The 27,885-nt window shown below is 32.7% G+C and overlaps 2 protein-coding genes across 8 annotated transcripts; one reads left to right on the top strand and one right to left on the bottom strand.

Moving 5' to 3' along the window:
- The first annotated feature begins 1,181 nt into the window (after window positions 1–1,181).
- Window positions 1,182–13,423, top strand: LOC118048527 (alpha-aminoadipic semialdehyde synthase). 6 transcript variants are annotated; one of them, XM_035058255.2, is made up of 26 exons: window positions 1,182–1,327; window positions 1,415–1,464; window positions 1,899–2,175; window positions 2,256–2,342; window positions 2,428–2,557; window positions 2,846–3,025; window positions 3,334–3,449; window positions 3,725–3,841; window positions 4,264–4,339; window positions 4,708–4,879; window positions 5,512–5,608; window positions 5,738–5,904; window positions 6,314–6,371; window positions 7,121–7,261; window positions 7,656–8,003; window positions 8,345–8,425; window positions 8,786–8,851; window positions 9,074–9,191; window positions 9,924–10,053; window positions 11,218–11,297; window positions 11,618–11,776; window positions 12,065–12,302; window positions 12,401–12,509; window positions 12,601–12,798; window positions 12,894–12,963; window positions 13,063–13,423. In XM_035058255.2, the coding sequence occupies exons 3-26, from the start codon at window positions 1,927–1,929 to the stop codon at window positions 13,113–13,115; spliced, it is 3,240 nt and encodes a 1,079-aa protein (XP_034914146.1). In that variant the 5' UTR covers window positions 1,182–1,327; window positions 1,415–1,464; window positions 1,899–1,926; the 3' UTR covers window positions 13,116–13,423. The 6 variants fall into 6 exon arrangements, with proteins under 6 accessions (XP_034914146.1, XP_034914143.1, XP_034914142.1 ...); XM_035058252.2 differs by lacking the exons at window positions 1,182–1,327; window positions 1,415–1,464 and having other exon boundaries at window positions 1,830–2,175; window positions 3,367–3,449; XM_035058251.2 differs by lacking the exons at window positions 1,182–1,327; window positions 1,415–1,464 and having other exon boundaries at window positions 1,830–2,175.
- A 5,230-nt stretch (window positions 13,424–18,653) lies between these two features.
- On the bottom strand, window positions 18,654–22,708 carry LOC118048528 (uncharacterized). Of its 2 annotated transcripts, none has more exons than XM_073410018.1 (6): window positions 22,222–22,708; window positions 20,865–20,951; window positions 20,620–20,748; window positions 20,468–20,525; window positions 20,303–20,368; window positions 18,654–19,969 (listed from the first exon to the last, which is right to left on the bottom strand). In XM_073410018.1, exons 1-5 carry the CDS (start codon window positions 22,521–22,523, stop codon window positions 20,330–20,332), a joined length of 615 nt encoding a protein of 204 aa, XP_073266119.1. In that variant the 5' UTR covers window positions 22,524–22,708; the 3' UTR covers window positions 18,654–19,969; window positions 20,303–20,329. The 2 variants fall into 2 exon arrangements, with proteins under 2 accessions (XP_073266119.1, XP_034914152.1); XM_035058261.2 differs by having other exon boundaries at window positions 18,654–20,081; window positions 22,222–22,707.
- Window positions 22,709–27,885: the final 5,177 nt, after the last annotated feature.

The following is a 27,885-nucleotide window of genomic DNA, read 5'->3' as shown; positions in this document are numbered from 1 at the left end:
ATGTCTTTTTATCAGAATAGTGATTTTTCAAATAAGAATTTATCATGAACTATATAGAAATTTTCAGCAAACAAAAAAATATATTTTAATTATATCCTGACTATATGAGAAAATAAAACAACAATTAATATGAAAAATTATAAAAAAATATATATAAAAAATTATTCTCATTGAATATTCATGAGCCAAAGCTTTTTTTTTTAAATATACTTATTAGGTTTATATATAGTTTTTCATAAAATAATTATAAATATTACCTTTAAAAAATCGAACATTAGCAAAGGTGGTAATATGTCATATATAATTTTATTAATTTTATCTTAAAAAATAGGAAGGGAAGTAGTCTGGGATTCTCACAAGGAAAACACGTGACGCCACGGTGTTCCTCTTCTAACTTGTCCCAGTTGCCAACAACAAAGCAGTCTGGGTGGGTGTGGTTAGATAACTCACTAATGGAACAAACGTGGCACAACATTATGGGAACAGACGTGGCACAACATTGTGGGAAATGCGTGGACCCTCCACTTGCTGGCTAATTACGTCAGCCATATCCATATCACATGAATAATCGTCTAGTCACACACAAGTCCTTTCCCAAGAAAAAACAAACAAATAAACTGAAACTCCGTAACGCATGTTCCTCTGAAATTGCAGTACGAAAGTGTTTGTTACTCAAATTTTTGTACTCTAGTTCAAAATCCGCAACAAAAAAAAAAAAAAACAATAAGAAAAAGTTGCCAGAGGCAGTTTGTTTTTATATTTAAAAATATTTTTAAAATATTTTGAATTTTTTTTATTTTTTTATTTTAAATTAGTTTTTTATATTTTTAAATATTTTTTTGTGTTAATGTTAAAATAATTTTTAAAAAATAAAAAAAATTAATTTAACATATTTTTAATCAAAAAATATTTTATAAAAATAAACGCTATAATATTTTTAAAAAACATTTTTATTAGGCATTGTTGGTTAAAATTTAATTTTTGAAAATTTAATTTTTATATAATAATATTAAAAAAAAATTAAAGTTTTTTTTTAAAAAAATAATTACTACAATATTTTTAAACACCTTTTTATTAGGCACTGTGGTTAAAATTTATTTTTTTATATTTTTATATAATAATATTAAAAATATATATATATTTTTTTTAAATAGTATTTTAACTGTAATACGATGATGTGATATCACATAGAATGAACTGTTCTAGCACTTGCATCCGCACTCACTTTTAACGCCCGGAATCAGAATCAGAGATTCTCTCTCTTTCTCTGACAGAAAATAGATAAACAAGAGGACAGAGGAGGGACTAAGACTTTTGTGATTAAAAGGTGGCCTTCTCTCATCTCTTCTCTTTTCTTTTTATGAATCGGCACTACGATTAATTTTTTATATTTATTCTCTGGTTATATTTTCAGGTTTAAGTGTAAAGCTGCTGGGGATCACTGTGGGGTTTTTGATCAATAAAGTACTGTGATCCACCTCGAATAGTGCCATGACTACTATATATATATATAAGAAAATTGTTCAAAATCTATATTTGTTGATGTAATCCATGCATGCATTATTTGTTCCAACTGTTAGGAAGAAATAAAAAAATCTAGATAATCATTCTTTCACTTTCAAGCATAGCCGTCGTCATATGTTTATTTATTGATCGATTCTGTTTTTTATCGAGACGATAATTGGAGGCTATGTTTTTAAATAATTTGTTTGATTGCGTTAGCAAGTGAAACTGGTTTTGTTCTACTTTAATATTTTTTAATTTTATTTTGAAAGTTATCTTGTTTGGAATGGCATAAATAGTTTCAAAATCAAGCATATTAAGGAACAGTTTGTTTCGTCATCTTGCAACAAGGTTATCTTAAATTATAATGCTCATTGTATGATTGCTTTATTCAGGAAGAACAGGGAAGAAGGTACGTACACCATGCTTGGTAATGGAGTTGTTGGAATCCTCTCGGAGTCAGTGAACAAGTGGGAAAGAAGGGCGCCTTTAACCCCCTCTCATTGTGCTCGACTTTTGCACAGTGGGAAGGATAAAACTGGGGTGGCTCGGATAATTGTGCAGCCGTCGACGAAGCGTATTCATCATGATGCGATGTATGAGGATGTTGGCTGTGAGATATCGGATGATTTGTCCGAATGTGGTCTCATCGTGGGAATCAAGCAGCCCAAGGTGATGAGATCGTATGTTCTCTGGTTTTGAAGGGTAACTATGTTAGGAAGTTTGATTGGGTTTTTTTGGTTTTGGCGCAGCTGGATATGATTCTTCATGATAGAGCTTATGCCTTCTTCTCTCATACTCACAAGGCTCAGAAAGAAAACATGCCTTTGTTGGATAAGGTATTTCTCTGTGTTCATGTCCTTGTTGGCTGTGATAAATTGATGGTGATAATTTTGCTCTAGCTGATTTATCTTTGTCGTGTAGGTACTAGCTCAGAGGGTGTCATTGTATGACTATGAACTTATTGTCGGGGACCATGGTAAAAGGTTACTTGCATTCGGGAAATTTGCTGGCAGAGCCGGGTTCATTGATTTCTTGGGTGGATTAGGAAAGCGTATGCTCCACTTCTGGAATCCTTTTTACTGATCTTACACTGTTGATTTGATGACTGTTGTTATGCACTTTTATGTCTCGTTTTTGTAGAGGTTGTTTGCATACAATCACAATTACTTCTGCACACTTGTTGTTCTTTTTAACTTCCAGTACGAGGAGATGTTTATGTTTGTAGGGCCTTATTTCATTTAGTGATGCTGAAATGATGATCCTGGTCTACTATGTTTGGAATATTCCAGCTGGAGATGATTGTAACCCTTTTGTTTTTATTACTAAAATTTTTCTTCAGGTTATCTAAGTCTTGGATATTCAACACCGTTCCTCTCATTGGGTGAAGCTTACATGTATTCATCCTTGGCTGCTGCCAAAGCTGCTGTTATTTCTGTTGGAGAAGAGATCGCTACTTTTGGATTGCCATCAGGAATCTGTCCTTTGGTATTCATATTCACCGGATCTGGAAATGGAAATGGTATGGTAAAGAGCTACTTTATATTCTATTTTCCAAACATCCATGATGTCCTTAGCTGATAAATTCAATATTGTTGCTATCAAAGATGTGGATCATGGTATTAAGTTCAGTCTCTGCACTCTTAGATCATTTGATGATATATCATTCTGTTTTGAAGTATTTTACATGTTTCTTAAGTGCTGCTGTTAATTCAATTACTAGTTGCAGTGGAATTTGATTTTCATGTTTATACATTTAAATTGCTCCACATACACGCAAACATAATGATTTCTGCTGCAAACTTTTAAAGGCTTATATTTCTCATGCAGTATGTCTCTCTTGTCTTTTCCTTTTCCTAATAGTTTCTCATGGCGCACAAGAGATATTTAAGCTTCTTCCACACACTTTTGTTGATCCAAGCAGACTTCCAGAGCTATTTGCACAAGTAAGTTTTGAGCAACTTCTTGGCAGAAGAAACCACCTGATTACCTTTTTTAAAGAACAGGTGAAGATGAATAGAAAAATCTGACCAGAAACCACAGAAAGTTCTATAGGGGTCTTCAGTTATCATTTCGCTCTAATTTATTGCCACTATACTTTAAAAATGATACTATGTACTCCTGTTCTTCATCATTTCAATTTTCTCACTGTCTCTTTTGCTAATTTGCTCAGCAACATTTCTTTGGCGCTCACCTAAGGCAACTTCTTGTTTTTGCTTAGGGCAGGGATCTCATTCCACCTGAAAAGGCTTCAAAGAGAGTTTTCCAAGTATATGGTTGTGTGGTCACTTGTCAAGACATGGTTGAACACCTAGATTCTTCAAAAACATTTGATAAAGTAAGATTCTCCAGTATTTCTGTTTCTGGTTTCGCTGTCTGTCATACCTGATCAAACTATCTTTTCCCTTGCCAAAGTGCATGATACATTTCTACTAGGTCTTGTGGTGTATCGTTTATAGAGTTGATATCTCATCTTTGTGTGAACTGCCATACTGTCAGCCTCAATAGATTTTAGCTGCTCGATTAACTCTTAGCATACCAAGGACAATCAATTTTCACTTATAGTTTGCTTAATAACCTAGTGCTAATCAGTTATTAGATTCCTAACTTTTGAGATGCAAATGTGCTTAGTAATTCTTTAAAGCCTTGGAAGTCATTGATCTTCAATTAAGAGTGAACACTTGGTTTCTTTGAATTCATTGGGATTGTATGTGTTAAATTTGAACTATTCTGACCATGGATGTTTTGTTTTCGGTGCAGACAGACTACTATGCACATCCAGAGCACTACAAGCCCATTTTCCATGAAAAAATAGCCCCATATGCATCTGTTATTGGTATAATATTTATTTTTCCGTAAGATACTGTCATTACTGAGTTCACAAAGTAAAGTTTCTGCTATTACAAGCGAGCTCTTGCTGATGGAGTTTCCTTGTTGACCTCCAAATTGTCAAGCCTCATTAGATTATCTCAAAAATAATTTTTGAGCTCAAGCTCCTGATTTATGCTTATAAACTACCCAAATTCGGGTCAAAATGTGTTTCTCTGTCCTTTTAGTTATAGAAATCCTTTTTTCTTGGTAGATGAATAGATAAAAAGTTTCTAATTAAATGGCCAAACTTCTAGTATATTAATGTGTCTCTCTCCTTTTAGTTATAGAATCATTGTGTGCTATTAGTAACTGTTTAACTTTACTGTACTGCAGTCAATTGCATGTACTGGGAAAAAAGATTTCCTCGGTTGTTGAGTACCCAGCAGCTTCAAGATCTAACGAGGAGAGGTTGTCCGCTTATTGGAATCGCTGACATAACATGTGATATTGAGGGCTCATTAGAGTTCATCAACCAGACCACATCAATTGACTCACCATACGTGAGGTATTACGTATTTAGCTTCTTGTATTTCATGAAATACATTTTATGCCAACTATTTTCTTGTCCCATGCTTCATTGATTTTTTCCTTGTTTAGTTTGACTGAAAGTGGAGATGGTGATGATCGTGCAGGGAGTTGTTTAGGTGTTTTACTACGGTTGTTTGCTTGCGTAGCTTTAACTAAGATCTTAAATAACATCAATCTAACATCCCATTTGGAGGAAATTATGAGATGGTGCATAAATTAATTCATTTAATTATTTTCTCTCTTTCTAATAACATTTAACCCTTCAATTTATGAATACACCGAACATCTTTAAAAACCAACTTTTACACCCCTTAAAAATTGCTCTTGGAAGATGTGCAACCCCAAAGGATGATGGAACCTAAGAAGGAAATTGTCACAAATGATTAACAGAAACTCAAAATGAAACTGTTCTTTCAACTGTCTCCCTAAAGAGAAACAGTGTGGCTTGTCTCTGCTGATTCCACTTAGAGTGCTTGGATTTTGGTTTTCTAGTATTTGTAGTTTGCTTCACACCTTCACCAGCTGAGGCTCTAACATGCATCCTGGCCAACAGTAACCTTCAATTGCTATCATACTGTTCCTGTGCTGATTGGTTACCATGGTTGTCAGATATGATCCATTAAATGATTCGTATCACCACGACATGGAGGGTGATGGTATGATATTTTCATCCGTTGACATTCTTCCTACACAGTTTGCAAAAGAGGTTTGTTGTTCCGATCCTTAACCTTTAAGCTTGTAATTGTTCTTTCTCTGAGCAATAGGTCTAGGTTACTCATGCATTATCTAATCAATGTTCATGGTAACATGTACCAAACCATTAAATCATGGAAAGGCTTCCCAACATTTCGGAGACATACTATCCCAGTTTATTGGCAGTTTGGCTTCAACATCTGACATTACTAAGCTACCTTCACATCTAAGGAAAGCTTGCATAGCCCATGGAGGAGCACTTACCCCCTTGTTTGAATACATTCCACGCATGCGAAAGTCTGATTCAGAGTAAGCTTTTTTATTCCATTTCATAATATTTTTTTCTTTCCTTCTCTTTGACATTATTTATTTGTGCAGTGAATTACTGCCTACCAGTTTTGGATGTCACCACATAGATTAACAGATCAAACCTCACAGTTTGAAAACCACCTTCGTCCTTTGAAACTTATATAGTTGAAGAAGGGAAGGAGGTGGGGGTAATATTAAGTTTTAGAGGACTAGTTCTGCTTTTACCTGGCAATGAAGTAAAATTGACCAGCAACAAGGTTTCTGCAAACCTTTGGCTATAGTGTCAAGTCATTGGAATTTGTAATGCATTCAAATGATCCAAGAGATCTGTGAAAGCTATTGCATCCATTCAGAATGTATATGCTGTCTTCTGTTAGTAATAACATGAACGCTTTTTCATGATGTGCAGAGATATAGCAGAAAGTCATACAAATTTAAAGTCTAGCAAGTATAAGTTCAGTATTTTGGTAAGTTATTCAGTTTTGCTTGCACGTTTGTATTCCAGATTAAATATAATTTGTAGATCATGCTATTTGTTTTCATAATTTATGCTGGCAAATGAGAATGAGTACAAATTTCTTGGAGAAAACAAAGTAGAGAAGCCAAAGATTCAAGTTAACGTTACATCGTTTAAAACCTAGCTCCAACAGCAAATATGGAGCAAATGTTTTCATCATATTAAATGATGGAAGCACAAAAATGCAATTATTATAGTAATCAAAATCTGATCACACCCGTTTACCAACTTTCTTTCAAAACTCGTGGAACTAAAGAACTCACTTCTAAACATTGTTCCCAAGGGTGCTGGAAAAATAGGGAAACTTGAGTAATGCTATTTCCCAAGAGAAAAGCAACAAGAAATAGATTAGCACAAAATAGTGAGTAATCAAATCATGGGACTGACGCTGGACTTGGACTTTCCTTGTATTCTATTCTAATAGCTTTTTTTTATCCTTGTAAAATATACTTATTCAAAAGTCCAATAGAGACCATCTTAAGCAAGGTTTTCTATTTTCTTACTCCTGGTGATGTGATGCCTCATATGCCAGCTCAATAAAGAGATTAGCTGAAGTAGCTGGAAAGATAAAGATTATTGATTGCGACAGACTCGTTTCAATTAAAGCCACACGAAATTATATTGGCCACTCATTTTAATCCAAGGATTCCTTACGGCATCTCACGCATGATTGGCTGCTCTTATGATTATAATTGACAGGTATCTCTGAGTGGACACTTATTCGATCAATTCCTAATAAATGAGGCATTAGATATCATCGAAGCTGCTGGTGGCTCCTTCCACCTGGTTAAGTGTCAAGTGGGTCAAAGTGCTACTGCTATGTCATACTCTGATCTCGAAGTAAGTAGACCTTATTTCAGTTTGATCCTGTTTATACAAGAGAAATTTCTTCCCATGTTTTCATAAAATTTAAGTTGTTGGCGTTTGTTTTTCAGTTCTTTTTTATTTTATCTCTAAGTTATCTTTGAATTATATTTGATTTCTTACACGAAACAAATCAGCTGTGATCGTGCAAATACCTCTGCCAAAGCTGTGTTTATTTGTCAGGAATAATTTTGACAGATGCTGCCTGTTGATATGCTCAGAAAATTAGCGATTATTTTTATATGCTCATATAATTTAAGATTGAAGTGGAAACTTTATTGAACTTAATAACCATAAGCCAAAAACATTGCATATTGCCAATATGGGATTTCTTAAACCTCATGACAGGTTTTCCTATTGCTTTGGACAGGTTGGTGCACATGATAGGGCAGTTCTGAATCAAATTATTGATTCTTTAACTTCTCTTGCCAATCCAGATGAAAGTAATGGAACTATAAATAAAGAAGGAAATAGAATTTCCTTGAAGGTTGGTAAAGTCCAGCAGAATGACATGAATAAGGGAAATGATACAAAAAGGAAGGCCGCTGTTCTAATTATTGGTGCAGGCCGCGTCTGTCGACCAGCTGTTGAGCTTTTAACATCAATTGAAAACACTTCATCTCATGAATGGTACAAGGCATGTCTGAATACTGATTTTGAAGGGCAGAATGTAGTCGAAGTTGTCGTTGCTTCTCTTTATCTTAAGGATGCAGAAGAGGTATAATTCAGAAAAAAACCTCTAAGTTGCTTCTCTTTATCTTAAGGATGCAGAAGAGGTATAATTCAGAAAAAAACCTCTAAACTTTACCTTATCAATTTCTGGTGAGAACATCAAGGTTTCAACTTATGTTATAATGACAAAATTTTAAATCTCAAGGATGTGAATTAGTAGTAACCATAACAATGATGGTTATATCTGTGCATCCATATCAATGCTGTACTTATTCAGATATAAATTGGAGTGCTTATTATTCTTTTGCATTTAAAAGCTTTAACTTGGTGTGCTTGCTATTCTTTTCATTTGAAAGTTCTGACGTAATATTAATTTGTCTGGTGCAGATTATAGATGGAATTCCTAATGCATCGGCAGTTCAGCTTGATGTGAAGGATGATGAAAGTCTTTGCAAGTATATTTCACAGGTAAAGTCTTCTTTCTATGCAATATGATACATATATTCATCAGAAATTGGCTGCACTAGTTCTTGAAAAACAATTTTGTGATGATAAATTCTATCATTATCAATTTAATGACACTTAGAGGAGTGTTGGCTTCACAACCTAAGAAAAAATAGCATGCACCTATAATGAATAATACTTTACCATCTGGAGAATAAGGCAGAGGTGGTTAACTGGCTGTAATATGGTACAAATCACTGCATTATGACATCTAGAAAATCTACTTCAACTTCACCATAACACGTTTTTTTTCCCAAGATAAGATAAGATAAGTGCTGGATCATGGTTTTATATACTGCCAATGTTTTTCTTGCCCTTGTGCAGGTTGAGGTTGTTATCAGCTTACTCCCCCCTAGTTGCCACATAATCATAGCTAATGCATGCATCAAGGTATTTTACTCTATATTGATATTCATTATGCATTGTAGTCCGTTCACTTTGATTTTGATGGAAAATTAAGCCTGATACTAAAATGAGGTTCATCATACAAGTTGTTTTTGTTGCCTCCACAAGTTCTTGAAGTTCAATGTCACTTATTGGATATGTTAGAAATATTGCATATGCTTTACATTATTTCTTTCTTCTAAGGACATGACTTGTCTCTTGATTCAGCTTAAAAAGCATCTTGTCACAGCAAGCTACGTTGATGATTCTATGTCATTTCTACATGAAGAGGCAAAAGCTGCTGATGTTACTATTCTTGGCGAGATGGGTTTGGATCCAGGAATTGGTAATTTCCATTATAAACAAAATTATGTATTACACTGTTAATGTATGCTTCCATGGTGTGTTTTTCTTTTTTCTTTTTCTTTTTTTGTTGGGGGGGGGGGGGTGAGGGGGACTAAGTCCCTCTGTTCAGTTCTTAGCTAGGCCATCCACACCTAGAATAGTGCATTCACAAAGGAACAACTTCCTTTAAAAATACATAAACACATGGTGTCATATATATGCAAGTACATAGGTCAGTTTTCATTCTAGATTTTGCTATAAGACCAAACATCGAAGTTTTATGTTTTGAGATCCAAAGGCTTAAGATACTTATTACCAGTCTACAATATCCTTGGCATGATAAAATTATTAATTTCATGTAGAGTCATAATCAGGAGGTATCCAGTATAGATGCATTTGCTGACTTCAAAAGGACCTTCCTGAAATTTTGGAGCATCATTCTGTCCATATTTTTTCATCATATTTTACTATCATTTCATGGAACTTAATGACTTGAACCATTTCCAACTTCAGCCATGAAAATTTATAGTCTTGCATTCAGATTTCTCATACAAGTTTTAATTATTTTTTCATCAAACTGAAGCCATTTTTTTCCTTTAAGCTTTCATTTGTTCTTATCTATGGTTATTAATATCTAAAAATAACAACTCTGTAGATTTTTGAAAACCAAAATGTACACATGATTTCCTGTTACCTGCTTTTGTTTTGATCTGTAATTACACATTGTTTTCAGATCATATGATGGCAATGAAGATGATCAACAATGTACGTGTTCGGAAAGGGAGAATAAAGTCTTTCACTTCTTATTGTGGAGGACTCCCATCCCCAGCAGCTGCAAATAACCCATTAGCATATAAATTCAGGTATTTCCTGAAACAGCTTACACTATAAAAACCTAGCTATGTGGCCCGGCTTCCTTGAAAGTTACCGTTTCTGGTGCTTTTCCTTCTCATGTTTTTGCTGGGAATTGGAAATTAAGTGGACTGGCACATCACCATGCAATTGGACAGTATGATTGAGTTTCCATATCATTGTGAATTAATCAGGGAGATCAGGAAAATTAACTGCTCTATTACAAATCAACACTGATCAATGAGTTTTACAATCTCATGGGTACTGTTGGACTAAAACGACCTGTTCTTTTTAAATAAGAGCTGTAATGCTGTTGTATTGATTCCCTTTGAAGTATGCTTGCCCTTTCGTTAGATAATAGACAATGATTTACTTGTTAAACTATAGGGTTAGAATGTCTTAAGTGCGATTTTATAAGTTTTTGTTGATATTCCAATTTGTTTGGATATTCTTCGGTACCTTCATGACTTTGCTGGATCACTACTGCATTGGCTTAGAGAACCAGGATTCTCTATTTTCTTGTGATTTGGCCTGTAAACAAGTAGATACTCATGTTAAGTGCTTAATAATAAGCAACTAAGTCTAATATATTAACAGAAGGCAGGGGAGAATGAGAGAAATAGGTAAAGCTCGTTATGTGGCCTGAAGGTTCTTTTAACCAGATATCTTTGAGAAGGCAATTTCAGCAACTCTTAAATTACCATCTTCTTTCTTGTTTCCTTTCCCACTCTAGTAACATTGTTTTCTGTTACAGCTAAGTATTGGATTGCTCACTGAATAAGTGCCTCTAAATATGAATGACCAGTTGTATTCCTGATCATTTTATACCCTAGAGACGATCCAGAATTTGTTCAGCTGTTCTTCCCTTTACTTTGACAAATGTTCTCCAGTGACTCTGGGGGAACTACTGGTATTCTTATCCGTTAAGCCACCTTTATCTCCTCATCTCTTGTATATTTGATTTCCTTATTTCTCTGCACTGTTGGTTCATTATCACACTGCATAAATTGTGCTTATTGTAAAAGTTTCTGACTGCAAATTAAGAAGGAAGATTCATTAAATGTTCTCTTATCGAAAATAATTTTGAAGGTTGTTTGACATTTCCCTGGATTTCTTTTGCAGTAATTCTAACTTAAAATGGGTTATGGCAGTTACTGACCTTTTTAGTTGTTCAGCTGGAGTCCTGCAGGAGCCATCCGATCTGGGCGCAATCCGGCCATATATAAATATCATGGTGAAATTGTGCATGTTGATGGTAAGTGGTTTGGAATAAGGAAAATTTATAAATCCAAGTAGTAGGATATGTATCTTTTTTGTTTCTTATTATAGACCAGAAATGGAATATTTCTCATGTCTGCAAGAAAAAATCATACTTGATCTATATCACCAAAATGCATGTAATTTATTTACATGACAATCACATATTCATAATTTTATTTTATTTCATACATAAATGTTATGGCTGGCTACTAACAATTTTAGAAGGCTATATGATCACACAAAAGAATCAATGTTTAATCTCTCAAGGTTTTTTCTTTTCTGATTTGTTTTTCACTTTATTGTATGTACTTGCAGGTGAGAAACTTTATGATTCAGCATTCAGATTTAGGATACCGAATTTTCCAGCTTTTGCATTAGAATGTCTTCCAAATCGCAATTCTTTAGTTTATGGAAAACTGTATGGCATAGAAGATGAAGCATCCACCATCTTTCGTGGAACGCTCCGCTATGAAGGTATAACATGTCTTTGGATGCTTCAAATATGTATTATTTAAGCTGATCTCTAAGAAAATACAATTGCAAAAATTATTTTTCAGTAGATTGAGCACTAGGACTTTATAACCGAGGAACTAAATCCAACATACTTTTTTTGTCATAGCTGAAAATGGATGTGGTTTTCTTCTCCTAGTTCAGCTCACTGTCCTGGCTTCCTGTTCTCTGAAATGCTTTGTTTCCTCAAAAAAAGGGGGGCAAGGAACTTTTTATGTCCGTCTAGAACTTATTTTCTGATTATTTGTGTAGGGTTTGGCGAAATAATGGGGACACTTGCAAGTATTGGTCTATTTAATACTGAATCTCATCCAGTTTTAAGACATGGACAGAGACCCTCATTCAAAAGATTCCTTTGTGAACTGCTAAACATTGTTAGTGAAATTCCGGATGGAGTTCTGCTAGGAGAGAAGCACATTAGTGAGAGAATTGTTGCACTTGGGCATTGCAAAGAGCAAGGAACTGCAGTAAGGACGGCCAAAACCATTATGTAAGCTATCACATTCTGCTTTTCTTTATTATCAACTGCTTTGCATGCTGTGACATGCTCATATCAAGTAGCTAAGATTGTTCTACCATGTGGACTAGATATTTAGGACTTCATGAGCAGACAGAAATTCCTGTCTCCTGCCAAACTGCATTTGATGTTACCTGTTACCGCATGGAAGAAAGGTTGGCCTATTCCAGCACAGAACAGGTATGCACCTTGCAGTAAAATAATATATTTAGTGTCATATCATTCAGTTTTTTTTTTTTTTTTTTTTACAATGATTCCTTGTTCTTGGCAGAAACTAATGATTCCCACTTGTCAAATTTATGGTCAGGATATGGTGCTTTTGCATCATGAAATGGAGGTAGAATTCCCTGACAACCAAGCTACAGAGAACCATAAGGGCACACTACTAGAATTTGGAAGGACCGTGAATGGGAAAACAACCACTGCCATGGCTCTCACTGTTGGTATTCCAGTGGCCATTGGAGCTCTGGTATTTGTTTGCTTCCATTCTCCCGTACTGTTATTTTTATTTTCATCAGTTTTCAGGAAATGCTCTAACCAAGATGTTGATTTCAATTTCCACAGCTCTTGCTAGAGAACAAGATCAATACAAGAGGTGTCTTAAGACCTTTTGAACCTGAAGTATATGTACCAGGTAAATGAAAATCCACTCCTCTCCAGATATGGTGCTGCTGAGAAGATAAGACATTGAAATATGTTTTTGAATATGATGATATGTTTGGTGGTCTTGCAGCACTGGACATCTTACAAGCGTATGGCATCAAGGTGATGGAGAAGGTTGAGTGACCGAGACTGTTCGGTTACTTCGGTACATCTCTGGTTCCATTTCCCTGTACAGATGTTGACTTATAATTGAAAGGTTAAACCGATCATGATATGCCTATGATGTTATGAAACTGGATGGTTTATTTCAATAAAAATTAGTGTAATTGTTGAGATTGCAAAACTAGTAGATTATGGATCACAGAAAAATGATGTCTCATTACAAGTTTCCAAAACCAACCAGACATGGAGATGCTTATGATGTTGTACAACTCAGTGATTTTTTTCGTATAGATCCTAATGAATTTAGAAGAGATAAAAAGATGTTGTAACTGATGTTTTTCTTGATATGTGTGCGCTTCTTGAATCCTGTTACACACTCCCTGTGCTAAAAAAGAAGTATAGAATGAGAATTGGGTAGTATCTATTGATGTGTGTGCGCTTCTTGAATCCTATCATTCACTCCCAATTTATGTTGTAACATAATATAATTGAAGGAAAACCTCAAATTTAGCCGTGAAAAGAAGTCTTTATTTGACCCAAGTCCCTGCACCTGGTTAGCTATATATATATATATATATATAAAGCTAATTTAAGAGAAGCTAAAAGCCTGTATCCGCAACTAATCTACGATTTTAAAACAATAGAACAAGAAAAAATTACAAGTAAGCCTAATACAGCAACTTGAAGAAAAGAAGGCGAGGGAAATGTTATTTACTTGTTTTTTATTTCTTAGCACAGGGAGTCTCCTCACCTAGCCCACCACTCTGCAGGCAAGGTTACGCAAAAATGAATGTAATGTTACTGTTGCTATTCAAGTTTTCAGAGAAGAAACTTTTTGTAATCGTGGAGAAAGAGTGTACATACAAATCTCTACCTATGATTTTATTAAAATACATGGTTTAGTACGATTTCTATTTAAAATATTTCTACAAAATATTAAAAAATAATCTGATTCTTTTGAGGATGATCATTTTCAGTTTGGTTCGGTTTTTATCAAAAATTGATTAAACTGTTTTTTTTTCAAAAAAAATCGAAACCGGTTCAAACCAACTGGTTTTGGTTCAGTTCGGTTATTTTAGAATAAAAAATGGTTTTTTTGGTTTGCCTCGGTTTTTTTCATTTGGGTTTGGTTCGGTTTTTTCGGTATCAAGCTTATAAAACCGATTCGGTTTTTTTAAAATTTTAATCGGTTTTTTTTTCACAATTTGGTTTTTTTGGTTATTTTTTTTTATTTTTCTCAATTTAATTGGTTTTTCAATTTTTTTACTCACCCATAAATTCTTCCATTGAATTTGATTTATTTGTGAAATCAACTAGAATTTGTGCTTTATAAAAATATAAATTTAGATGTATATTGCAAAGCAAAATTTAATGGTTGGAATTGACATGAATTGAGACTTTTTCTCTATTATCAAAATACAGCAACTTTCTTTCTCCTCTCTCAAATTAGAGATCAAAAATTAAGGGAAAATAAAGTTTGAGGTCAAAATTGATTTTTTCAAGTTGGGAGGGACTGCAAGTTTATAATTTAAAAGTTTAAGGACCAATGTGAACTTTTCATCCTAAGTTTGAAAAAGGCCACCTTTCTTTGCAACATTTTTTACTTTGATTCTTGCCCTTCCTCTATAAATTGCATTAATTAGAAATAAACTTGGGCCTATAAGAGTATAATTGAAAAAAAAAAGTTAAGGGACAAAAAAACAAATAAAAAATTCACTATAGCAATCTATATTGATATGTCTATGTGTGAACATTGTAAACAACAATTCTACCACACTTTTTAAATTATACTAGTCATTTGACCTGTATTATATCGTGGGTCGGACCAATCTTTTTAAAACACAAAAAAATATAAAGATTGAAGGAATGTTTTTTGCATTATCATATAACCCGACAAACTCGACAACCAATAATAATATGACTTTGGTTTTAAAAAAAATCAAGATAATAAAAAACCATATAAAAAGCAAGTTCAAATCAATTAATCCAAAATAAACCAAAATAAAATATATCATGAATGAAGATCAATTTAAAATAAATAAAATGCTTAAAACAAATTTCAGCATCATCTATTTTTTCCAAAAAACAAAATTCAGATAACAACATGGCAACATATTTGATCAACATTGATTTTAAGACTATACAACACCGTGAAAATTATGTAAAAATAAAGTTCATAACTCAAAATTTAGTGAATAACTAGGTGACCGCGCTCTGCTACAAGTCAAATATTTTTACTTTTCATAAAAAATTATATATGCAGGTTTTTTCAATGCATTTTTGTAGTTCAAAAATATAACAAATCAAAAAAGTTTATGCACACATGTAATTAAATAAACTAAGAGTTATATGCACTAATAAATAAATACAAAATCATTAATGGCACCTAAAAACAAAACTTGAAAAACCGAGAAACAAATGTAGATCAACATATTTAATCTTGAAAAATAAAACATTAAATTGATTGAATAAAATAAAGAGAAAAAATGAAATAACATGTAAGATTATACATATTAAAAATATCATCTGAAAATAAATATTTTTTATTTTAAAAAACATAGTTTATCTATATAAAAGATAAAAACAAAACAATAGATGAACAAGAAAAACCTTTTTAAATTTAAATGCATAACAAAAAAAATCAATATTATTTAAAAGAAACCCTCCAAACAAAATAAAAGAGATTAGGTTTGTTTATTTTTTTTGTTTTTAATTTTTTAACCGACGTCACTTTATTTCTTTTCAATTGCATTTTTTAAAGTTATATTTTCATGGCAACCACGCCAGACCCAAAGTAGTGGGTTAGGCAATCACGTCAAACTCAAGCGCCTTTGGTTTGGCAACCATGCCATAATAGACAATGTGTCGCCTATTTTGCACAGATTTTGAACACTGTGGTAGCTGGAAAATCAAGGTCCATGTTCTTTTGACCTAAAATCCTATTTTGCAACCTATTTTTTTACCCTAAAAACCTATAAAATTCCTTAGAAACCATAACAAATCTATTCATAGCCTCAAAAAACCCTAAAAACCACCTCAAAAACTGAACTTGACCTGAAACCAAAAATCAACCCGAACTCAGATATATTTTTTCACGAACTTTTAAGATATAAAAACATCTAATATGAACTCCCCGCATCAAATGGAACAATTTGACACAAAACTCTTTTATTTTGGTGGCCTAAATCGATGTCAACGACAATATTCTCTCTCTATTGTCGAAATCCAACGACCCCTCTCTCTCCTCTCTCAATCAGGGATCAAAGAATAACAAAAATAAATATTTGTACCAAAATGAAATTAGAACAATTTTGAGTGACCATAATTGTATAATTTGCGTGATTGTTTAAGTTAGAGGATCAAAATAAATGTTTTTGAAACTTTTGCTACGTCACTTATATTTGTTGTGTTTTTCATTTCAATTCTTCATCTTCTAATCCCATCTTTTCATAAAAATTTAAAATTAATTGCTCCTTAAATAGGGACTTGATTGCCTAAAAATAAAGTTTGAGAATCAAACTGGAAAAAAATTGACACAATGACAAATATACAGTAAAAATCCCATACGTATATAAGTAGTGTCACCAAGTAGGATTGTGTCTCAATGAAGATAGATTGCAAGTTGGTCAAGTTCAAATCGACTGATTCTCTAGTGGATCTATATTTAACTTCCCAGTTGGCCCAAAGTAATGATTAGTAATAGATGCCTTGGTTCCTGCGCGATCTAGCTATCTTTCAAATGGACAGGCAGATCCTTAGTTTTAATAATTTTCCGCTTATTTGTGACGCAGAAATTGTCTCCGAGCAACAAGATGTATCGGAAACTGTTATCAAGAAGGCTGTGGCAGCTACAGAAGAGGATTTTCTTTCACTTGTGAAAAAGCAGTGGCTCAGTAAGCCCCATATGCATCTGTGGGATCATGTTGTTTGGTGGGAGTCATATGCAATGGACTGTTATATATTGCAAATGCTGGAGACTCCCGAGCGGTTTTAGGAGGAGCAGATAGAGGAACCAGGGAAGCTGCTTCACTACGGAGGACATAGAATCTGTGAGAGATAAACTCCGGCCTTTGCACCCCACTGGTTCACAGATTGTCATGCACAATTACAAAGTTTGGCGCGTGAAGGGCATCATACAGGTGATTTTCTTGCATTTTCATCCCCATAAACCTAGCTGTTAATTTATGTTAGAGATTATGCTCCGGCAACTTTGCTGTAATGCTCTCACACACAAGGAAAACTGTATGAGCAAAATCATCTTAACAGTCAATTGAGCTTTGTGCTAGAATGTACTTCAAGTACTGCTCAAGGCATGAGGTTTCAGTGTATTCTGGAAAACACCTGTTGAAGTGGAAAGAAATTTTCATAATTTGCTCTACTTTCCATAGCGCTGCACTCATTAGGAAAACGACTTTTTTTCCATGAACATTGAGGTGTTATGTTACTTCGGTTCATCAGAACTTAACAAACTGAAATGGTTAAGGCAACCATTTTCGAAATATTGACATTTACCTTTGCAGGTTTCAAGGTCCATAGGAGATGCCCATCTTAGAATGTCAGAGCTCAACCAAGAGCCTCTACAGTCAAAGCTTAGACTGCCTGAACCTTTCCACAAGCCAAACCCTTGCTCTACTTCTACATACTGATGGCCTGTTGTTAATTCAGGCTCCATGATGGCCTGCAGCATCGAACATCGTTTGAGCATAGTCGGATTCACAGGGAAACAAGCGAAACCCTTGCTCTACTTCTACACACTGCCACCATCTCACGTGAAAGGAGAATCATGCATAATTATATCATGATGATTCCGAGTCAAATCATATGTGAAATTACGTGTAATTTGATCTCAATTTATTGTTGTTATTATATTTGAAATAAAATATTAAATCATATAATTAAATTCAATTATATTATTTAAAATTATTGTGGAATTGAATTGAAATAACAACCTTAACTATTTTATTTCTTAATTCAGAAATCATTTCTTTTTGTTATAAAAATATATTTCTCTTTGTTAATATAAAAATTCTTTCTACTCCACTCAATAAAATCCAAAAATAGTTCGTATCACTATATATACCTTTGTATCATGATACAGAACCAAAGCTAGAAGGGTATTTTTTTTTATTTAGAATTACTGTAAGAAATCGAGAAAAAACACCTTTTAATTTTCTTTTGTTTATTTTTTAAGATTTAAATTCCATTTGAAAAAATTCAAGCAGTACTCTACTTCTACATTTGTCACAATCCGTTTCTGGTGACTATTATCTTCTTCCTGAGACGTTTGAACCAAGGCTTAGGAAAAGGGAAGAAATCCGTGGCCTTGCTTCAAAAGAACTCTCCAGCAAATTTGCTGGACGCTGGATACAAGCTAGAAAAATGACTCATGCTATAATTTCCCCATATAAACCTACATTTTCCCACCTCTGTCGATCAATAAACTTTGAAAAATCAACAAAAGTCACAACACATCAAACTAGGTGCCCACATCACTTGGGCAAGAGATGTCACGGCGAACTACTAGACTCTGAAAATAAAATTCACACCAACACCAGAAAAGGAAATCAAAACCAAACACATACATAAAGTTGCGAATTTGGAAAAGGAAACAAAAGAATTAAAAGAAATTCTACAAATTCTCCCAATCATCCTGGTCTTTCCATCCCTAAATATCAATTACAAGAACTTCAGATGCTGTTTTTTCGCAATTTGTAATGGAGACACCTAAATCAGCAGCCCAATTATCAAGATATCTTCCATTCCCAGTTGTCTACCTTGCAGAGCAATTCAGTATGAGGCCAAAAAAAAAAAAATCAATAACACCTTCAAAGTGTGTTCACTGATCTCAAAATACCAGAAAGAATATCAGAAATTCTGAATAACTAACTAGACAACATTTCCTTTGGTAGCCTTACACCTCATGAAACTCCGTTGCATTAAGTAGCACATGCATCTATATCCAGATCTTACACATCAGTAACCTGATAGTATTGTGTGAACACAGGAATTTGGGATGAACTTAGCCAATCCATCCATGGTTTATGGAAACATGTTCTAATGCACAGTCATGGCATGAAACACAAACGAAAACAAAACAAATTTTTTTTAAAAAAAGGAAAGGATAAAAACTGATTCTAGTTCACTGAACTCTCTAAAGGATTGAAAACATATGCGTGCTTTACATGCATACAAAACAAAAAGAATGCAGTCTTTCCCCAATGTTCTAATTCAAAAAAGCGACTTACCTAAAAGCTTGTTTGCTTAGGTTATAGGCTTCAGTGACCACTAAATAGCAAAAGACTGACGAGTGACCTCTAAATAGCAAAAGACAGATGAATGACCATGGTCCATGGATAAATGCTTGCATCAACCAAAATAAGACTCCATAATTTTATTCATAATTGCCCATTCTCTGGATCACTTATTAAGTCATAAGAATCATCCCCAATTCTTGGTGAAGAAAGAAACATGTTTGAAATCTCGATGTCATGAATGATACGATGCAACACACAGTGAAGTAAGAAACATGTTTGAAATCTCAATGTCATGAATGATATGATGCAACACACAGTATCTACTCCAATACTCATGTAATACTAGATCATGCATAAGCAGCTTCATGAATATACAAGACACTAGCAACTCATCCTTATCACGGTAATGTAGTCCAGCAGAAAAAAGATCACTTGATACTTTCTTTAAATAGGCTTAAAATATTAAAAATTTTCCTAGATTCAAAATTCAGAACTTCTGATATTTTTAGAAGATTTTGAGAAAAGTGAACACTCAAAGTCCCTGTTGATTCCTCTACGCCCCGGGTAAATGACATCAATAGGTAGTCTGAAATGAGAGGTGCCAAAATCCTGTAAAATGCCCTGTAGATAATTATCCAAGAATGAAGAGTGCTGCATCTGGGAGTTCTTTTGTTGGAAAATTAAAATGAGAATAGAAGCCACTAAGAGAATCTCTCATGTTATAACACTAAACCTGACAAAACAACAAAACAAAAACCAAGATTGAATGAAGTAGCTCGATTGAAACTTATATAAACAACACTGAAAAACTGATCAATAGATTAAATGCCAAATCAAGTCAATATGTCAAATAAGGGAGCTTCCTATGTAAAGCATATTTCAATAAATACTAAACAATTATTCCCTCAAAAAAATTAATACCTGAAAATTAGAAAATGAAATCTCAAATCATACCTAAAAATTATCAAAGGAAATCTCTTTTCAAGACCCTCCACCAGCCTTGCCTGCAATAGCTGCCTTCTAATTGAGGAAGAAACAAAAGAAAGTTCAGTAAGGAGAACTAACATAAATATAAATGACAATCAATGAAATGGAAAAGTTATCCATGAAAGGTCTTACTGGCTCAAGATCCCCCTTGCCATTCATTGGTAGGGAACCAGATGAACTTTGTGAAAACCTGGAAGCATAGAGTAGCATGTTAGTCATGATTCTAATGAATCACAAGCATTGTAAATTCTTAACAACTCGGAGAAGTTTCCAGTTAAACAGACCTGAGAGCCCTTGCCTTCCTTTTGTTTTCTTCAAGTGCATCTATTTTTGGAGCCGGTGCAACTCTTTCATGACGAGCTTTCTTCTTCGTCTCCTCAGCAGTAGTTGTGGGTGGCACAGGAATCCCAAACCTGGAGAAACAAATAAAAAGTTTTAGAACAAAACTGCAAGAACAGTAAACTGAAAAACAAGGCTGGATCAATTAAACTAAAGCTATTTAAGCCCAGGGTGGGACATGGAATAAGACCTCTCTGCTCTAGCCTTCCTCTTCAGCTCCTCTGATTTCTTCACTGAGTCTGACTCTGACTCTGGCCCCTGCGATCCAGTGCCAAACCTACAACATGATAGGTTCACATGCGACAATTTCAGTTAGTGAATAGAAAAGGGGAATCAAGTTCTTTGCAGACATCTCCATGGACAAAATGCCATTGGCACATACAAACTCAATCGATCCAGACAGCACTTTCCCACACATAGACCCATTTTCACTTGCAGATAAGCACAGCACACCAAAGTGAAAGTTCCTTCACAGACTAAAGCTAGACACCAGGGCCAGCACAGTGTCAAATGCATGCAAATGACTTCCCCATGCCTGCTTTAAGGACTCCAGCTATTCACTTTGTATTATAAATAGAATAATAGATCAAACCAAATGCATGACTAAAGATCAATTTTGCAACCACTATAGAAGCAGAATTACAGTTTAAGCTTCCCAAACATCAATACATAAAAAAATTGTTACACTCTACTTCACAAAATCACCAGTTGAGCTACCAAAAGCACACTGGAGACAAACCCCATCCCCGATAAAGCATCTCCACATGCCAGAGAAAGGTTCACATATGACAATTTCAGTCAATTGAAAAGGGAAATCAAGTTCTGCACAGACGTTTCCACTTGCAAAACACCATTGGAACATAGAACTCACAAAAAACACAACCACATGGACGGACACCTGCAGTCATCAACACAACACCCTCCCATGCACAGACCCACTTGCATGCATGCATAAGCACAAGCACACACGCCTAATCAAAGCTTGTTCACAGATTCAAGCTTTATACAAGTGCCTGCACAGCAGCACATGCATGCAAATCTAGAAATGAAGTCCTCCATACCTAGCTTTATTAACTTTCTATTATCCAGTTTCAATTATAAATAGTTAAGCTCCCAAAAGAACACTAGCGACAACCCCCACTTCCCCACAAAAATCTCCATATGCCAGAGACATATTCCTTGATGAGAAAAAAGGCATAAGTTTGCACAGAAAAAAAAATATAAACCTTCTACAAAAGACTCAGGCATCTCCTAAAAAAACCAACACATAAGAAGCAGCATCACGAACACCAAATTCTGAACATCCTAGAATGGCCCAGGTAAAAGCCTAATCTTTGGGCCAAAATAATCAAGCATTATGTACATTCTTATTAGATAAATTTGAATCAAGGTCCTTTAATCCCAGGCAAAATAAGCGTTTCTTTTCCTAATTTAACCCCCCCTCCCAAAATAAAGAAAGAGAGAAACTCAAAACCCTAATTGCGAAGTTTAAAATAGCAAATAAAAAAGAAAGAATCTAAAACATGAAAAGAAATATATGTTTATACCTTTCAGCACGAGAATTGCGCTTCTCTTTCTCGGAAAGCTGAACAGTAATTCCAAACCGCTCAGCACGGCGGATCTTCTTGTCAGTGTCGGTGGCCAGGGCAGCGCTCTTTGAATTATCGGCGCCCTGCATAGGCCCTTCTGTAGCTGAGTCAACGGTAGATGATGCAGTGTTGGTAGAATCTTCGACTCGATCTGGCTTGGTAGAAGCAGGGACTGCCGTGTCTAGGGTTTTGCTAGGGTTATCTTCAACGGTGATGGCGGCGACGGCGGCTGTTGAAGGATTCTCTGTTTCGGTTGCCATTGAGAGAGTTAGAGGTGGGAGATAACGCGTTGAAAGCTGGAGCAAGAGACTCTGGGTGGATTTGGAGGTGTTTGTTGCTTGGCTCGATGTAGTGTGTAATCCGAGGGAAAAGCAAGCAGGTGTGCAGAAGAACGAGTGCGGGGATCCAACTTATATTTCTTTGGACAAATTCTTCAAAGCCATCCTTCCTTCGTTTAAATGCTCTTGCTATTCATCGTTTGACACATGGCATCTAATTTATTGAAAAGTATACGCCTGATTTGATATTCACGAATAACTAAAGTGTCGAATTATTATATATATATATATATATATAAAGGTCAAAATATTTTTTTTATGAAAAAATATGTAAATACAGTAAGAGAAAATAAATGAAAATATATTATCTATAAAAAAAATAAGATAACAATAAAAAAAATCTTCAATACCAACATTGATTAAAAATAATTAAAAAAATGGACCATACATACTGAAATTTATTAAAATTAAATCATTTTATTTATATTTACTAGAGGCGTTTTTGTTTTGCAAAATTTATTTATCTATAAAATATTTATTTTCTTGTAAATTATTTTCTTGAAAAATAAATTATTTTTTATTTTTTCTTTATTTTTTTAAAAAAATTATTTTTCTATAAAACAAAAATAGTTATTTATCATGAAACTTCTCTAAATAAGTCGAATTCATTTACACTAATTTTATAAAAAAATGTATCTGACCCACCTCTTTTTTTCTTGTCTTGTTTTTCAACAACTTTCTCTCATCTTTCTTGTTATTTAAGGATTAAAATGTAAAAAACAAAAATTAAAACATAAAATCCTAAAACTTAAGAGAGGAAATTAATATTTAAATTAAAAGTTTAGGAACCAAATTGAAGTTTTTTGCTCTATTTGAACACTAGGCTTTTTTTGTTGTTGTTATTTTGATCTTTATTTTTTTTTTTAGTTTTTTTTAACTATAGTTTAAAATTCAATTTCATATAATTGATTTTTAATTCAAAATTTGATTATTCCTCGATATTTTGTATATGTAAGAGCATGCAAGTTAGCAATCTAAACACATAAATCTTAAATCTCGCGTGTGTAGCCTTAAATTATTTTTTTTTTCAAGGGTGAAGCATATTATTCACCCTTTATTATTTTTTAAAAATAAAGCAAACAAATCACCATTTGTTAGCCTAGATTCTAGCCTAGGTATCCATGAGGTAGTAGAAAATCAGGCTAGAGTTTTTTAAACATTAAAAAAAAATTCAAGCCTATTTTTATTTAATAACCACCCTTAAAACCTCAATAAACCAACTTCTCACCTGAACACGTTTCCAAGTCGATTAAAAAACAAAAAAATAAACCAAAAAAAACCTTTTCAGCTTTGATATACTATTTTTAAGAATATAAAAATTCAAAAATATCTCAACAACACTTTTCTCATTATAAGAGATATATTGACATCAAAATTTAACTTTTTTTTTATTCTCATGAAATCTAGACAACCAATCTCTTTCTCTCCCATTTACCTTTTATTAATGACTCTCTCTTTCTCTCTTCTCTTTCAAACTTGGAGATTGAAATGTGGATAGAATAAAGTTTTGGACTAACATGTACAATTTCCAAACTAAACGAACCAAAAATGAAATAAAAAAAAATCCCACGTTCAAATTTCTTTTAAAAGGCAATGGATGAACAATGAAAAAAAAAGGGAAAAGCCTTTGTTATTTTACCTCGGTGTCAATTTTGATCCCAAATTTTTATTTTTTTTATAGGTAATAGAATTGTATTTTTTTTTCATGTAAAATCAAACACTAACCCAAAGTCCTGACTTTTTTTTATGCACCATGATAACCTTGTAGAAATCAGATCAAAATAAATTGTCAAGCCCAATGCCATGACAACGTAATGAAAAAGGCAAAAAAGAAGTCTCAATGGTCAAATAAAAAATTGTTAAAGGATAAAAACAATAAAAATAAAAATAAAATCATTATTCCAATTCTTAATGAATTATTTTTTTATGCATAGTGATTTTCACTAATCTTTTTGGTTTTTGTTCATAACTAGATTCGTGGTTTGCGATACACCACTAATAGAATTATTCTTTTCTCTAAACATAAAAAAGAGTAAATGCATTGCTAACGTGTTTTTGAGCAAACAAAAATATTTATGAATTCTAAATCTGATATATATTAGACAATTCATGTTTTAAATATTGAGACTGTACATACTAGACGATATCTTTTAAAAAAAAACATATTGAGACGATAATAAACTTGATTGACCATACCAACTTTGGTTAACTAGCACGATCCTTGATCAAGGTCATTAGATTGTGATAATCTTATAGAAAATAATAATAAAAAAAATCAGAAACTCAATTTCTCAACCTAATATTGGAAGATGAAATTGAAAAAAATTTAATCTAACAAAAGGATGAAAAAATATCTTGAGTTAACTTGAATAAACCGCATGAGCTGCGATAAAGGTCATGAGAATAAAATAACCCCACATAAATCATGTTGAAAGAAATTATGAGACAACTTAACTTAACTCTTCAAGCCCTCTAACCAGGTCATAATATTAGGATAATCATATTAAAAGAAAATAAAATGAAAAGATGAATTTTAATTTGCAATTAATTTAATGTTAAAGAATAAGATTGACAAAAAGATAAATCCAACTCAACCCAAGGGAACCATCCTAATATCCATGTCTTAAAACCAAGATTACCGCATACAAGGCAAATAAAACAAATTACTAAACTTAAATTCCTTGCAAACAATTTTATTTTTTTTGGTTCAAATTAGTCTTTGAATTATCAAGTTTCGAATTCATCCATAAAGTTTTAAATTTCTCAAGTCAATGAAATAGATTTTGTTTTTCTTAAATTGAGCATCAGCAAAGTGCTGGATTTCTTTTCCGGACATCTTGAGAATCCAATGCGAAGATAATAAAGACAAATCATAAGGTTCAATCCCAAATCAATACGTATGAATTTTGGGCTACAAAGTTTTTTTGCTATAGTAATTTCACTATTCTTTTCAGTTTCTTTTAATAATTAATAATAGTGATGACTCGTGATATTATAAGCAATGAATGTATTTAAATATAAATATGAAGAAGATAACGAGTGGATGTAATTTAGCCTTTTCATAGCCATATTCCGTTTTCTTTAAAAGAAATTCTTAGCCATATGAAAATAGGACCCAAAATTCAACAGTCAACATATTAACAAATAAGTGAGTGACTTCTGTCCTAGACCCATCCAACTCCATCCAACTCTCCTCTTTCAAATCACATACCTACACGCGACTCAATCCCCAGAGCACATGATCATGAGGTGACGAAAAACATAATTTTTTACCAGCTTTATTCATTTAATTTAAAAAGTAAAGATTACAAAAAATTAAAGTTTATATTCTTACAACTCTTTCAGTTAAAATTTTATCCAATATAAAATTAAAAGAAAAAAATTGTCAAACATATGTTACATTAACATTTATGAAACTAAGAAAAAAATCAAATGTTAAATGGTTATACATTTTGTGAAATCAAAGAAAAAAACTTATAAACTTAAAGAAAGCCTAAAGAACAAAATTCATTTATGAAACTAAAAGAGAAAAAGTGAAATTTACCCAAAACAAATTTTAAAAATAGCTATATTTGGTGGGAAAGTTGGAGGATTTCAATAACTAAAAGGGTATTATTAAAAACAATTAAAAAATAGGGATAGGGTGGGATATGGATGAATGTTAGTAGAAATGAAATTTATCTGCTTGGTTGATTGGGAATGTGGTTGCGGTTATTTTTCAAAGTGTTTTTCATTTGAAAATGCATCAAAATAATATTTTTTATTTTTTAAAAATTAATTTTTATATCAGCGCATCAAAATGATCTAAAATAATAAAAAAATATATATATATATTAATTTAAAACAAAGAAAAAAATTTAAAAATTTAAAATTTTATCAAAAATATTTTTAAAACCCAAAAACAAACATCAATTTTATTTTAATTACAATGAACAAAAAAAAATGGTTGAATTCCATGTAGTTATCCCTATAATGAACTATTCACTGTAATATTTTGTTTTTCCTTTAATTTTATTTTAATTAATCATTTAACATTATTTTTATTGAGAATCGACGTTCAAAAATTGTTCCTCCCCACCCTCCACGTTACTATAGTAGTCTCGACAAGACATTGATTTTTAATTTTGCAAAAATCTATTTACTTTTATTGTTTGCATGAGAGTGAAAGTTAAAAAAATTAAAATTAAAAATGGATAGAAAAAGGATTAGTGTTCCTCCCCATTCTCTATGCGACTATAGTCTTGACAAGACATTGATTTTTAATTTTGCAAAAATCTATTTACTTTTATTATTTGCATGAGATTAAAAGTTAGAAAATTAAAAATAAAAATGGATAAAAAAAAAGGCAACCCTGTTATAAAATACCTTTCTCTCTAGTTTATATATATATATATATATATATATATATATATATATATATATATATATATATATATATACTTAGTGGTTTTTATCAAAAATCCTTTTTGATCCATTTAGTTTGGGATCAAACATTTTGATCCAAAACTCTATTTTATTTTTATCTTAGTTCATGATTTGAGATAGAAAAATCATTAAAAAATAGTGAAAAAGAAAAAAAAGTTATTAGTTGGCCAATATCTTAATCATGAAAAAGATTATTCTTAGTGTCAACATGTTTCTTTTGATAATAAAAGTTTCATTGGTATTTTTTTTTTTACCTTAATCTTGTTTAAATGGGAGATCCAGTCCTAAAATATTTTTTAGAATTAGGTTGATTTGTGTTTTGCGACTGATGTTTTCCAAGTTTAAGAGCACAAATTAATTTTTTAAAGGTCTATAGAGTATTTCTAAGATGTTTTCATGCGAACTTTAACCGAATCAATTGAGTCAAATCTTAAGATTCAAGTCCACCCAAAGTATCACAATGTTAACTCTTATTCAAAAAATTAAAATAATAACATTTATAATTTGTTTTAATTGAACCTGGTTTTAACGAGGTTGATCAGGTCATGGTTGGGCCTATCAAATTAAACAAGTCACACTAGCTCAATTCCTACATAATTTAAAAACAATGCTAGTCATGAAGCCAAGTTAAGAACATTTAGTTCGACCAGTATGATTTAATGAGATAAAAATAAAATTAATTAGATATATCCTTTTTATTCTTATTTTAAAATGTTAAATTTTCTTTTTATGTTTGTGGTGATTTTTTTAATAAATGAATGATATAGGGTAGCACAATGTTTTTTTCTTTTTATAGATAATATATATTAACAAGAGAAAGAGGGGTCAAATTATTTTAGTTTATTTTAATTATTGTTTA

Source organism: Populus alba, chromosome 6 (genome assembly GCF_005239225.2).
Source record: "Populus alba chromosome 6, ASM523922v2, whole genome shotgun sequence".
Taxonomy (NCBI): Eukaryota; Viridiplantae; Streptophyta; class Magnoliopsida; order Malpighiales; family Salicaceae; genus Populus; species Populus alba.
The sequence above is the reverse complement of the archived record's forward strand: the minus strand, read 5'-3'. Positions and strand labels throughout refer to the sequence as shown.

What these genes read in the sequence shown, in the direction of transcription:
- LOC118048527 (XM_035058251.2), top strand. Translation starts at nt 1,882, where the DNA reads ATGATTGCTTTATTCAGGAAGAACAGGGAAGAAGGTACGTACACCATG. An exon ending in TGGGAATCAAGCAGCCCAAG is followed by an intron (nt 2,176 to 2,255) that starts GTGATGAGATCG and finishes GTTTTGGCGCAG; the next exon opens with CTGGATATGATTCTTCATGA. An exon ending in CGGATCTGGAAATGGAAATG is followed by an intron (nt 3,026 to 3,333) that starts GTATGGTAAAGA and finishes TTTCTCATGCAG; the next exon opens with TATGTCTCTCTTGTCTTTTC.
- LOC118048528 (XM_073410018.1), bottom strand. Translation starts at nt 22,523, where the DNA reads ATGGCAACCGAAACAGAGAATCCTTCAACAGCCGCCGTCGCCGCCATC. An exon ending in CGCAATTCTCGTGCTGAAAG is followed by an intron (nt 20,952 to 22,221) that starts GTATAAACATAT and finishes ATCATGTTGTAG; the next exon opens with GTTTGGCACTGGATCGCAGG. An exon ending in AGGAAGGCAAGGGCTCTCAG is followed by an intron (nt 20,526 to 20,619) that starts GTCTGTTTAACT and finishes CTATGCTTCCAG; the next exon opens with GTTTTCACAAAGTTCATCTG.